The sequence below is a fragment of the Mytilus edulis genome, chromosome 8 (assembly GCF_963676685.1).
Source record: "Mytilus edulis chromosome 8, xbMytEdul2.2, whole genome shotgun sequence".
Classification (NCBI taxonomy): Eukaryota; Metazoa; Mollusca; class Bivalvia; order Mytilida; family Mytilidae; genus Mytilus; species Mytilus edulis.
The window spans coordinates 34,597,564-34,613,051 of NC_092351.1; the positions used below are offsets into that span (position 1 = coordinate 34,597,564).

General features: G+C 32.7%; 1 protein-coding gene across 1 annotated transcript; it reads left to right on the top strand.

The window, feature by feature from the left end:
- Nucleotides 1-8,312: 8,312 nt before the first annotated feature.
- Nucleotides 8,313-14,363, top strand: LOC139485445 (inhibitor of growth protein 1-like). The gene is made up of 4 exons (XM_071269939.1): nucleotides 8,313-8,585; nucleotides 9,960-10,166; nucleotides 11,723-11,883; nucleotides 13,264-14,363. The coding sequence occupies exons 1-4, from the start codon at nucleotides 8,444-8,446 to the stop codon at nucleotides 13,546-13,548; spliced, it is 795 nt and encodes a 264-aa protein (XP_071126040.1). The 5' UTR covers nucleotides 8,313-8,443; the 3' UTR covers nucleotides 13,549-14,363.
- Nucleotides 14,364-15,488: the final 1,125 nt, after the last annotated feature.

Genomic DNA, 15,488 nt, shown 5'->3' on the forward strand with positions numbered 1-15,488 from the left:
TTTTCTCGATATCGCAAATATTAAAACCAAATTTTAGTCTAAAATGACAAAATCGCAATATTAAATGCATGCAATAACTTCTGAATTGACAGTGAACCGCAATGTCTAAAAGGCAATGTGAGCTTCTGCCACCACTTGGCTGAAGACATCTATTATAAACTATTTCAAAGATCTACATGTCCAGTTTGAATGTTGAATCCGATTGTGTAGAGGGTGTTACGCTCTCTGCAATTTAAGAACCCTTGCAACAACATCTTTGAGTTTGACATGTGGCCTGTTAGCTTGAAGGCTTAATTTGTGTCCCTATCTAATACAATCTCTTTCCCATGTTAGGCAAATTTACCAGATTTGCAACCAAGTTGACCTCTATTATAGGACCTTCCTATTCTTTTTTTTTTGTTAATGTGCTTGTCCTGAAGAAGCATGAACTTTTTGCCACTCAGCATTAAGCAACCATCAATCAATCAAACACTTTCTATTTTCAGCTGATTCCATTGAGTGTGTGGGCAAAGGAAATATCTTTGGTTAGCTTACTTGTTACCTGAACCGTGAAGTCATTACTAGGTAAGGTATTTTACCCTCCTGTTGAAGTAGCCTAGTTCTACAGACAGAAAGATTTGTTACCTTACCTCATAATGACTTCACAGCTCAGCTAGCAAGCAAGATAACCTAGGATACTAACTACCTTTGCTTACACACTCGATGGAATCCGCTGTAATTACTGAACCACTTCCAACCAAAGTTGGGTTAATCTTAGGATATTTAGTATAAAGTTAGTTTTTATAAAAAAAAAAAATTGTCATTCAACAAAAGTAACCCCACAGAAAATTGAACATTAGGCCAGCCAGGGTAAAAGTCATCATTTGTTTCATATCTACCCATATTAGATCATGGAAATCAGACAGTGACAAAAATGCTCAGAATGTCGAGATCTTCCTACTTAATATTTTCTCTAAAATCATCAGATGACTGTTTACCAAGTTATAACCAGGATATTATGATTTTTATGATATTTTTACCCATTATCTCAACAATTATGTAAGATAGGTAGAAAAATTTAAACAAAAATGACCAGCAATACATGATGTAAAAAATTACCTAGATTACTGAAAAGAATAGATGACTCTGTAAGGAGCACAGTTGCCCTTGAATGATGATTTTTTTGTGGAGCCTGCGACTTTTGTCGCAGAAAGCTTGACATATATAGGGATAGTGACCAGGCAGCTTTATATTTTAGAAGGTGGAAGACCTGGATGCTTCTTACTTTGTATATAGATGCCTCATGTTACAAAGTTTCTGTCAGTCACATGTCCAATGCCATTGACCACATTTTCATGGATCAGTGAGTGACCAGGGATTGAACTAAAGACTTTGGCAATTATAGCCCACATATATAGTCCTATATTTGGTATGTGCGTACCCTGCAAGGTCCTCATGACTGTCAGATAGTTTTCACTTAACCTTGACCTTATTTCATGGATCAGTGAACAAGGTTAACTTTTTGGTGGTCAAGTCCATATCTCAGATATTATAAGCAATAGGTCTAATTAATTAGGTGTATGGGTTTTCATGGTTCAGTGGTTATAGTTAAGTTTCTGGGTTTTGCCTTTTGGTCTGTTTCTCTTATACTGTTACAGTATTCAATATTATAGGTCTACTATATTTGGTGTATGGAATTAATGTAAGGTGTACATGTCTAGCTGGTAGATGTCATCTGACCTTGACCTCATTTTCATGGTTCTGTGGTCAAAGTTAAGTTTTTTAGTTTTTGTCTTTTTTTCTAATACTATATTTGGTGTATAGAAATATTTTATGATCAAAATGTCAGTGACGCAGGTTTTATTTGACCTTCATCTCATTTTCACTTGTATGGAAAAATTGTTAGCTGTACATGTCTGCCTGACATGGTTCATCTGACCTTGACCTCAATTTCATGGTTTATAGTCAATGTTTAGTTTTCCTGGTTAATGTAAGGTTTATGTGACAGTTCTAATAGGACTGTTAACATAATATCAATGATTAGCAAAGGAGGCGAGACATTTCAGCATGTGCACTCTTGTTGACTAATATTCGTGCTTTTGCGTATTTTTTTATAAATTTTATAGATTGGTAACAACATGAATAAGCAGAATATTGCCATGTGTAAAGGGAATTGTGAGAGCAATTGCAAACCAACATTTTAAAAATCCGACATCTAAAGGTGAATTAATTTTACTTTGACCGTAAAGTCAGATTTCTTAATCATTGCGTGCATAAAACTAATACCAGTAAGAAATGGGACATCTTTTTTAAGTTTCTCTCAGATGAGATCTATTTCGATGTGCTTTGCATGCTTCAAAATAACCTTCATTGTGTATCACTTGGTATCATGGGGGATTACTGCCATCTCAGCTGTATCAAACCAGACATATAGGAAGATGTGGTATGAGTAAAAATAAGACACAATTTATAAAAGTAAACCATTATAGGTCAAGGTACAGCCTTTAACATGGAGCCCTGGCTCACACCGACCAGCAAGCTGTAAAGCGCCCAAAAAATTACTGGTGTAAAACCATTCTTTCAGGAAAACCAACGGTGATTGTTTTCTGCTCTTTGGTCGGGTTGTTAACGTATTGTATCTTCAACACATTCCCAAATTCCATTCTCTATTTTACTTTAGTTTATAACTGCTGTTTCTCTTATAACAATGAAACTTGAAGCAGTAAGAGCAAAGACTGCTGAACGTAATCTTTTGGACAAATGAGCTAAACATAAGGCTGTGGTATGATTAATGTACATTACAGGGAACATATTCATATCACATTTGCATGTTCTTGTCCTCATAAGAATATACTACTAGCCACTAGGCAATAAACACCAATACATCCTTATTCAACGGGTATTCTTGATACCAACACTTTGTTACAGGTGATTTTTTGTCGAGCCTGCGACTTTTGTCGCAAAAAGCTCGACATAGGGATAGTGATCCAGCGGCGGCGTTAGCCAACTTCTTAAAAGCTTTATATTTTAGAAGATGGAAGATCTTGGGGCTTCATACTATGTATAGATGTTCCAGACCATATGAGTATTTGGACCGTACGCGTACGGTCCGGACCGTATACGTATACTCGTACGGTCCGACCATACGCGTACGGTCGGACCGTATGAGTATACGCGTACGGTCCAGCTGATGTTTTGGGATCATATTTGTTAAATTTAAACAAATATTTATCAAAATCATTATTTTTAGTTATACAAATTGATTTTATTACATGTATATGGATGAAATGATTAAGCGAACAATTGAAATTAAATATGTGTTTATTTTTATATCCGTGATTCCTATTTTGGTACTCAAGGTGACACTGACTTCCACAAAGAACGTCATATTTTTTTTTACAGTAACATAATTTGTTCAATATATGAATTTACTGACATGTTAAATACAGGAGGTTAACAGATTAAATAAACGTGATTTTTCAAAATAGTTATTATAACATTATTTTGTTTTCTTTCAATTACTATTGAACTTTTTACATTAATTTGAGATGTAAGCTATGTTGATCTGTTATATACATTTGTATCTGATAAACGTGACCAACTTCTTAATATTAGTCAGACCGTACGCGTACGGTCCGACCGTATGCGTATTTTGAAAATATACGCATACGGTCCAGACCGTACGCGTACGGTCCAAATACTCATACGGTCTGGAACATAGAGATGCCTCATGTTACGAAGTTTCTGTCTGTCACATGTCTATGGTCATTGACCTCATTTTTATGGTTCAGTGACTACTTGAAAAAAGGAAAAGTTTTTTGTAATGTTAATTTCTCTATTATTATGAGTAAAAAGGATAACTATATTTGGTATGTGCGTACCTTGCATCATGGCCGTCAGACAGTTTTCACTTGACCTCGACCTCAATTCATGGATCAGTGAACAATGTTAAGTTTTTGGTGGTCAAGTCCATATCTCAGATACTATAAACAATAGGTAGAGAATATTCGATGCATAGCAGGACTGAAAGGTGTATATGTCCATCATGGTTCAGTGGTTATAGTTTTTGTGTTTTTGGTCTGTTTTTTTCTTATACATTATCGTCATTATATATGCAATAAGTCTACTATATTTGGTGTATAGAATGATTGTAAGGTGTACATGCCTAGTTGGCAGGGGTCATCTGACCTTGACCTCCTTTCCATGGTTCAGTGATCACAGTAAAGTTTTTTGAGTTTTGGTCTTTTTCTAATACTATATGCATGCAATAGGTCAACTATATTTCAAAATTGGTGCATGGACACATTTTATAATGATGGTGAACATAAGTCTCACAGGTTTTAGTTGACCTTGATCACGGTTCATTGTTCATTGTTAAGTTTTTTAGTCGTGATCTATTTTTCTAAACTACTAGACCACACCCGCAAAATCGCGGGTATTTAGAGCTTGTCAACTATATTTGTTGTAAGGAAGGATTGTAAGCTGTACATGTCTGACTGGCATGGTCCATCTGATCTTGACCTCATTTGCATGGTTCATTGGTCAATGTTTAGTTTTCTTGGTAAAGTCTGTTTCGATTCTTAGAAACTATAAGCAATAGGTAAACTATATTTAGCGTATTCGGAATGATTGTAAGGTGTATATTTATTTCAGAAGTTCTTGTTTGTTTTACATGACCTTGACCTCATTTTCTTGAATTGTGTTTTAAGTTCATGTGATCTTATGTGATAGTTCTAGTAACGCTTTATATTTAGGACTGTCAACATAATATCAATGATTAGTAAAGAAGGCGAGACATTTCCAGCGTGTGTATTCATACAAAACGAGTGACTGGTGAAAAATAATGTTTATCCAATTCTTAAACCAATGCATGTGTATATCATAAACATAGTCTTCTGTGCACGCTCACTCACCGGATTTTTACGAGAAGGGTCACGCTCGCTCAGGTCACTTGAATACGGAAAAAAATTTCGGCGAAAAAGTAAACATCTTCTAAATGTGGACAAAATAAAGAATTGTCTATAGAAATACGTGTATGTATATAAGCTTTATTATATCAACTATCCATTCAGTTCTAAAAAACGTATGCATATTTTTTTTTTTTTTAATTGCGGTTTCATGACTTTAACATGTTTAAAAGGCAGTACTTTTGGGTACCCAAATCACACCTATTTTGACAATTTTGTCGCCTAAGTTTATTTTTCAAGACAAAAGTTTCAAATTCGTGTTTTTTTTTGTAGATGTTTGCCGATCATATAGATTTTCGTTTGGATCTGTAAATTTTAATGTTTGAAAGCATTTATATTGGATAATAACTTTATAGCTAGCCACATCTTGACGATGTGAAATAAGACTTATGTTGTAGGGGAAACAACTCGTGTGAATAAGATTATATATCAGCTTATAAGAAGCTGCCTTTGGTGGAAAAAACACTGTGGAGGTTAAGGTGTTCAATTTGAGCGTTGGTTGGGAAAACCAGAATAGGCAGGACCAGAAAGACAAAGAATAGTATAACAGAGTATAACAAATTACAAAATTAGTGAAAATTTTTGCCGTCAATCTGTACAGCTGTGTGGTCGTTGATACAATTCCAATTAAAAAAAATAATGGGTCTATTAAAAAACTATAATGCTATATCTTTCTTTCAAGACCCAGAATTTTGCTACAAACACCTGTTCTTCTTCCATGACGAGTACTGTGTTACTGTATCCCTGCAGACAAACATAGAAACAAGCTTGTCAGTAACTACTATAGTATAGTCATTTGTTAACTTATGTATGATTATCATTGAAGACTGCCTTTGACTGTTTGTTGTTTGCTTTGGTCGGGTTGTTGTCTTTTTGACACATTCCCCATTTCCATTCTAAATTTTATAATATATCGTTTTTTTCAGTGTAAATCACATTTAATATTTATCTAATATATACTGTGAAAAGGACCCCCCGATAAGGGACTCGGAATTCGAAATAGACAACTCACCTGGAATCGCATATGAACTTACTAAAGATGAAATCCTAAGCAATCGTAAATAGATATAAGAAGATGTGGTATGGGTGTCAATGAGACGACTCTCCATTCAAGTCACAATTTATAAAATTAAACCATTATATGTCAAAGTACGGTCTTCAAAAGTACTGAGCCTTTGCTCACACCGAACACTGAGCAAGCTATAATTACTAGTGTAAAACCATTCAAACGGGAAAACCAAGGTCTTGCTACTCTATAAAAAACGAGAAACAATTATGAACCACATCAACAAACGATAACTACTGAACATCAGATTCCTGACTTAGGACATGTGCAAACAATTGGAGCAGGGTTTAACGTTTGAATGGTAACAAAATTTCACCCTTATCAGAATTAATAACTCTCTTAAATGTGACACTAGAATTTCAACCACAGATACAAACATCAACAAAAACGTGATCATCCTTCACTCTACTGAATATCGAAATTACAAATAAACTCATCATAGATATACCAGGATCAAAATTTTATATTTACGGCAGACGCGCGTTTCGTCTTAAAAAGACTCATCAGTGACGCTCGAATAAAAAAATGTTCAAAAGGCCAAATAGAGTACAAAGTTGAAGAGCATTGAGGACCAAAAATTCCTAAAAGTTTTGCCAAATACAACTAAGATAATCTATTCCCGGGGTAGAAAATCCTTATTTTTTCAAAAATTCAAAGTTTTGTTAACATTTAATTTATAATTATGAACATATCAATGATAACTCAGTCAACACAGAAGTGCTGACTACTGGGCTGGTGATACCCCCGGGGAAATAAATCTCCATTGCACCAGCAGAGGCATCGACCCAGTGGTTGCAAATAAACTCATCATAGGTACGCCTGCCGCGTAAAAACATCATTATATTTGTGGGTCTTAATTCTTTCCACATTATATAACTTCTGTTTTATTCAGAGCCAAGTGAGCTTTTCTCATCACTTGGTGTCCGTCGTCCGTCGTCGTCATCCCTTAACCTTTACGCCAAAAACAAAAAAATCTTCTCCTCTGCCACCGCCTACCAACCAACATGTCCGCTATGGCTAACATAGAAAATAGGGGTAACATTTTTCATCAGGTTTAGTCTATTTGCCCTGAAATTTTCAAACGAATCAGACAATCTGTCAGTAGGTTGCTGCCGCTGAATTGAGTTTTTGCTTATTGTTTAGTAAATTTATGTTGTTTTTATGACAAAAAAAGTCAAAGAGAGCTTCTCTATCAGAGTTAAATTTTTCACATGAAGTTAAAAATGGCCCTGATTTATCTTCTACACAGCCATGTAGATGAGCATTTTTGGGAAATTCTTTCATTTCGTGGTATACCAGAAAAGCGGAAAGCGATCAAATTCAGCATATGAGCACATGATACGTAATGTTCAAATAGCTCTTCTTAAATCAGAGTTCTTAACAAAAGAATTAGAGAGATAATTTGCATAGCCAAAACTTTGTTAGTTTAAACTATTTGAACAATTTTCCATCAGAAGCATTTTGTTGGCTAACATACTGCAATTGTTAATATATTAAGTGTGAATTAATTTGTTAAATATATTAAAAACAATATGCTGTTCAAAATGTTTTACTTGTTTAATTCCAAAAAATCGAATAATTTCTTTAAAAATGAGAATACAAGAAGTTCTGTTAGATTTGAGAAGCTCACAGGCTTGACTGTATTTATAAACGTCTTTTAACACACTGAAACAGACTGAATTCAGTCTAAAGATTTTCAAATCTGTACCACGGTATGCAGACATTTGACTATCATGACAATATGTTCCATGTATGGCAATGTAGATAAACACACCAGTTCTGACAATACAGCAATATTTACACTTCTTTTGTGTACATTAAGTGTAAATTTGGAGAAGTTGAGATCGGAAGTATCAGTCACATTGAAGATTTTTCATTATAGATATTTTCAAGAATTTAGATGAATTTTAATCAAATACTGTACACATTATAATGTGTACAAGCACTTTTTGTACAGTCAAAATGCAAACAACATTTATTTTGTAAAATATAATTTGTACAAAATGATATAAACTTGAAACAACGTATATGACAATAGTATTTTGTTTTCTTTGCTCTCCATATATTTCAAACGAAATTTCTCAGACGTAAAATGTAGAGAAACCCCGCATAGTTTCCGTGAGGCCTTTTGGCAGAAGTTGGATTTTTCTGTGCCTTTCAAGGACATAAAAATCTATCTAATGGTCAGTAATATATTGATAAGGTTAAGCTGAATGATAAATTAAAATTTCTTTTACAAAATGACCAAAATTTTTATGTCGATTTGATCTCAAACCCCTTATTGGTACCCCCTGACGTAAAGAGGTCATTTCCAGAAAGAGGCATCGTTCAACATTCGGAGGGAAACACCAATGACTGGTTTACTGTTTATGCCAAAACAATACAAATACCAAGAGAGAAATATCCGTAGAATTTCAATGATTACAAGAATATGACAATGTTGAATCAAGCAGCAGTCGAGGCGCTGTGTTCAGCAACTTACTTGGAAAATTACCTCGACACGATGGACAACCTGCCTGACGACCTGCAACGCGTTGTGACTCAAATGCGTGAATTGGATATCCAGTGTAAGGGTAAGTTTCAATTCCTTGTATTTAAGTGCTCATTAAAATTTTATTATGAATTTCAAATAAATCATGTGTATTCACTGTATTTGAACAACGCGTAACTGTTTTGGGATACCCTTTAGAATATTCTGTAAGCACTTCCGGGTCACATCTAAAATTAGAACAAATGTGGTGTCGGGGAATCCCTTGAATCAATTTCATTCTGACTATCAATGGCATATGATTTTAAAGGACTTTGACAAAATATTTGAATACACGGTTTGCTTTCATTAAATCCTATAATGATATTGCCCTCACTGTAATCGTTTTTACTCATATAAACTCATTTGAACTTACACAATTCAAATTTTTTTTTAAGTACACTGGAATAAACCATTCATTGATTGCAAATGTTTGCAACAAACTATTCACAAATGTTTAAATTAAGAAATAATTCATGGAAGCCATAGATTGTTGGAAATTTACACATGGCCTGGCCAGTGATATTCAAATTTTATCCTGAGTGTTTGCGAGGGATAAAATTAACGAATATCACGGCCCAGGCCATTGTGCAAATTTCCAACAATCTATGGCTTCCATGAATTATTATGATTCTAATAGGACAAATACTGTCATTAAAATACTGAAGTGAGAGTTGGTTTGGTGTTTGTGTGGCTGATCTTTTTTACTCCCTGTTAGATAAACTTTAGGCTCAAATATTTTAATAAATCCGCAGTTTGCATGGGTCATTTCATGAATAACCAGTAGAAAAAAACTGACCCAACAATTGCCATTTTTATTTTACATGATTTTCTCGTAAGCTTTCGTCAAATCCAAAGTTGACATTTCATAACTAAGGAGCCGCCATGTTGACTTGCTGAAATTCGTAAATATGCAAATAATGCAATAGAATAGAAAATAAAGCAAAACCTACCTCAAAAATCAGTTTTAATACAATATCATACGAATTTCGATGGTTCATGTAACAGAAAACTTTCAACTTTAGTGGTTTCATATGTATGACGTCATGTTTTAAAAATGACTTAAATGCGCCAAAAAAAATAATAGACTTTTTTGCTCTTTGGTCCTAATATATGGATGAAACTTTTTATTACTGAGGTTTACAACGATAAGGATTCACTGACAAAAATTAACTCAAATGTCCATTTCAAGTTAAAAAAAATAAAGATAGCATAAACAATCAGTATACATGTATGTGTTGCTTTTTCTTAATTTCCATGAACATAAAGAGCTCCATGCATATTTTTTTCTTTCATGTACTTTAATGCATACATGTATATCATATACACGTATGCATTTAAGTATATGAAATAAAAATTGCAAAAACACATTCTTTGCAGAAAGATTTAAAATTATTGTTTTTTTGTTTTGTTTTTTTAGATATTCTTGCCGACATAGATGTCCACCATGAAACATACAAAACAGAACCTGAAAGTAGCCCAGCTAAACGAAAGGCCATGATAGCTATGCAGAGGGCATTAATTAAATGTCAGGAAATTGGTGATGAAAAATTAATGTTGCTAGCTTGTATAACTGATCATATCGAAAACAGAGCAAGACAGCTAGAGCAAGATAGAGAAAACCTTGGTAGGTTTCTTTTTAGAGATATATTTGTAATATATCATACATGTATATATGTGCACATGTTAACAAATTAAAAACATCTGATCTAAATTAAAGAGGATCATTAAGCTTAGAGGCAAAATATTAAAAACCATGATAACAAGAAAACTAATAAAAATTAAATAAGAAAAAAAATATCTCACTTCTTGCATCTTTTGAAATGTTTAATACATGTATACCTATATAAGAAATAGAAAGCCAAAAAAGCAAACACAAGTGAAGGATTTACATTCATCTGTAAAAGTAAAATGTAGCTGCTGTATGTTATATCTTGTTTTGTTTTTTCTTGATTACTTATTTAGTACATTAATAATTTTGAATGAAATAATTATTAGAATTAAAATTTGAAAAAAATAATATACAATTATGGCCTGTTGAAAAGATGAATATCCAAAATTATCAACACAAGAAGGTTATTTCATTGAGGGTGCAGCCCGAAGTGAAATAACTTTTAAGGGTTGACAATTTTGGATATTCATTGATTTAAAGGGGCCACAATTGTTTTATTATACCGAACTAACATTGGAAAGCTTTTTCGAACATTTGCTAGTCTATATTTTTAGCATAACACACAGACTGACGTTTGAAAATACATTTGTGTTCGAATTTCTCGAATTTACAACAAAAGTAGAATCTTTTTGTAAAATATTGATGGCCCTCAAAAGGACCGTTAATAAGAGATATCATCGGCTGCTGGCACTATCAGCTCTATTTATGTCCAATGCCTTATTATAATTATTATAATAATTATTGTATCATGATCAGTTATCAAGTCAAACTTCACATATTATTATACCTTACATATATTTCAAACAATTCTGTTGGGTGAAACGTTAACATGTGACGTGGAATAATTCAGTTAATTTTCATTCAATTGCAAGGAAGGACGAATAACCATAAAAAATTACACCATCGGTGAATAATCTTTTGAGTTTGTTGATTTGTACTTGAATTACCTCCCATGAAAATGATGTCACAGACGTAAATAAACAAAATGGCAGCGTTCATGTTACACTGGAAGCCCATCGAGAGACGAGGAAATAAGGCATTGCACATGAATACAGCTGAGAGTGCCAGCAGCCGATGATATCACTTATTAACGGTCCTTTTCAGGGCCACCAATATTTTACAAAAAGATTCTACTTTTGTTGTAAATTCGAACACAAATGTAATTTTAAACGTCAGTCTGAGTCTGTGTGTTATGACTGTTAAAAATATAGACTAGTAAGTGTTCAAAATGCCCTTCTACTGTTAGTTCGGTATAATAAAACAATTGTGGCCCCTTAGAATCGATGAATATCCAAAATTGTCAACCCTCAAAAGTTATTTCACTTCGGGCTGCGCCCTCAATGAAATAACCTTCTCGTGTTGACAATTTTGGATATTCACCTTTTCAACGGGCCATAATTGTATATTGTAACCTCTAAATGTCTTATTTTTGTGATGTTTGTTTGCTGTCTCATTGATGTACAAATGTATACTCCTCATTCCCCTTTCATTTATATTGTGTTTTTTTCCAGACCCTAACTCAGGTAGAGATCAGGAGAAGGAGGAAAGAGAAGTAATTGTACACCCACCTAAACAAATTAAACAAGAGGATAAACCAGAAAAGGTACCAGTCAAGCGTCAGAGAAGACAAAAAACAAATAACGATTCTATAATCAGGGAAGAAATAAGAATGGTATGTTTTTATAGTTAATATTTACACTGTTGTACAAGTATATCAAATTTTAGAAAAGATTTGTCTTATGATGTTTTGTTTAAAAACTAAATTTTAAACTGAAATTTTCAAATTATCCGAATATAGCTCAACACTGTACAGTGAAGAAACTCCCAGCACATACACAATAAGATCTCATTATAATTTTAAATTATTATAGAAGCTTTTGTCTACCTGTTAGGTTATGGAATAGACCAGAAAATAAGTTTCAATTCATATCAATTGAAAAGATAAGAATTGAATCAAAGTTAAACTGAGTTACAAATGTAGAAGGGAAAAGTAAGTTAGTGAAGTAAACCATTTTACTTTAAAAGTACTTCAAAAGAAATATAGTATGACCCTTGCATTTACATTTTTTTTTAAAGTCAACTCTGTTGAAAAAAACTATACATCATAACTGAACATCATTTTTAAGTCCAGAGATAATTCTTATTTTAATCTTTCCTTTGTACAATGAACTGCAAACAATTTTCATGTTAATAATGTACAATGTAGCATTTAAAGATATGATTCACTGTTTGAATTGGACACTATAATATATATATAGCTAACATTTGGGTAAATATTTAGACTTCTAGACTTCTAGAAAAAAATGGAAAAAAATAGGATTATCTCCCTTTTGTGTCTTTTGCGTCACTGATGAGGCTTATTTAGACCAAGCACATGTCTGGCGTATTAAATTATAATCCTGGTACCTTTGATAACTTTTTTGTTGAAAACTTCTCTAAATTGTGAACATGGTGAAATTAATTTCCTCGATGGACATTTTTTTTAGATTGTCATAAAAAGTCATGTAACAGCTCTGAATTGATACAGTTATTTATCATATAGAGAAATGAATTAGTTAACTTTTCTGTTATTTTGTTTGGGTCAAGTGGATCTTAACAAGATTTTTGATAAAATTTCTGCATTTCGAAATTAAATAAAAATAAATTAGAAATTTCTTTTTTCATTTTCTCCAATATTATTAAACAAAAATTTGTAAATTAATCATGTTAATAGATGTTCATTTGTAAAAATCATGTGAATATTTGAATCGGAAATTATACATACTTGTGTTAGGGTAAATAGTCAATAACTTTCATCAGTTTATAATTTCAATATACCTTCACCTATTTAAAAAATATCACAACATTTTCTACATTTAATAGATATAGGAAGATGTGGTATGAGTGCCAATAAGATAACTCTCCATTCAATTCACAATTTATAAAACTTAACCATTATAAGTGAAGGTACAGTCTTCATCATGGAGCCTTGACTCACACTGAACAGCAAGCCTTAAACATGCATTAACTTATGCATGTACATATATGCTAATTCCTTCACTTTCATTTTTAGGATGAAAAGGATAAAGGACCAAAAAAGAAAAAGAAAAGGAAGGCAAAGAAAGAACAAACACCCACATCCCCGATCGATCCACCTATTGACCCTGATGAACCTACGTACTGTCTCTGTAATCAAGTTTCTTATGGGGAAATGATAGGATGTGACAATGATCTCTGTGTTATAGAATGGTTCCATTTTAACTGTGTAGGACTTGTGAATAAACCAAAAGGAAAATGGTTTTGTCCGAACTGTCGAGGCGAGACAAGCAAGATGATGAGAAGATTTGACAAATCGTAGTGCAATATTTATTTTGATTTATTTTTATGTTAAGCCACAACAAACATGTTATATTAATGGATTTTCATAACTGTGTTAGTTGATTTATTTCTGAAAACTGTTTTGTAAAGTTTAAGATGGCAAAAAAGAGAAGGCTATAGATATTGTAAAGTAAAAAAGTACTGTAAAAGAAATGTATGATAAAAAAAAACATACTGCAAGTCATCAAAAAAGTATATTCATTGTACTGCTTATTTTACAAAAAATTTCTAGTACAGAAGGGATTATGGGTGGCAATTGGTGCAAAAATAATGATAAGGAGTTCAGTTCTTTTCTTTAATGGGACAGAGATTATCAAAGATAAATTTGTAATTTTCTGTGAGACAAAATATGCAATTTCTGTGAAGAAAATGAGGTACTATTTTTTAACCTTAATTTTGACCAAGAAAACTGTATGTGTAAATTATCATTTATCAATAGCTATATGGACCTTGCCTTTGACTTATTTTATATTTTGAACATGCATGTAACTCTTGACTATAAGGTAAAAAAATTTTAAGTGTTGAAAATATTCATTTTAAATGTCACTAAGACAAAAAGAGGAAACAATTATTGACATAGAAAAAAAACCCAAACTATATTTGGATCAATTCAGCATATATGTTATTGTAAACATGGTTGATCAACAGAAAGGATAATTTGCACATAAAGTTTTTTGGCCATTACTGTAGTATAATATAATGATAATACGTTTGTATTGAATTGATGAATTTTAATTTCATTTATGAATTGTATATAAATGTATATAAAGTTTATGTATAAAGAGTCAAAAACAATTTTCTTAATTTTATATATATATGTAAATATATAAACAGATTGTCAAACTGATAAAAATGTCACTTGTAGGTACTTGCTAGTTGTACTTTGCATATACTTTATAATAGTAGTGATGGGTGAGCGGTCTAAGTAGTTGAAGTTTCGTATCACAACCCTGTCAACACTGAGGTTGCGAGTTTTAATCCGGCAGTCGGCATGTGCACTGGACTCTAATCTGAATTTACTAGGAATGTCAGTGTTCCTATCCAAGGTCTGTAGTTCTCTCTGACATCCTCCACCAATACAAACTGTCCACTGGGAAATAGAAAACAGTACTGAAAGTGGCAATAAATACCACATAAATAAAAGCAATGAATATCAATTAAAAAACTATTATAAGTGCAAAAAAAATAAGGTCACAATGGAGGGAAGACAATATAACTCTTGTTGTAGTTGTTCTATATAGATAGCAATACTTTAGTAATGACTATCATTAAACTCACACCCAACTTTAACAAATTTTTTACATTGCCATGACAAAAAAAAACATAGAAAGAGAAATAAAAGTATCTTGAAAACCATAATAGATAAAAGCCAAATCTACTCATCAACATGCCATTTTTTTTGTGCCCCCGCCAGAGCACATGGAGCATTAAGTTTTACCCTTGTCTGTCTGTCAGTCCCTCTGTTAGCCCCAAAGTTGGTTTCTGTTCTCTAGGTTTGGTTTTCCTCTACCGAATGTAACGAAACTGATACACAATGCTTATTAACACAAATCAAGTTTGAATTGTAGGGGCGTCACTTTTACCACTCTAAAGTTACACTCTTAACAAATGGAAAAACTGCTGAAATTTTGATGCTGAGATTAATGCTTCAGTCTGTTATTTTTTTGGATCTTCATTTTTTTTAGATAGTCGATTTGTTTAAATTATTTCCTTGTAAGATAAGGAAAGTTATATACAAAGAAGAAAAATGACATAAAACAACAAAATTGATAAAGCAAATGATACAGTTGATAACTAAGCCTATCTTATTATTGAATTGGATAATGATCTGTACACGTGTGATGATGTGCAGATAATAAATATGGGTGATTCCATTAAGTTCGCCATTTAAAATACCGATGATTCAATCAGAAACGCCCT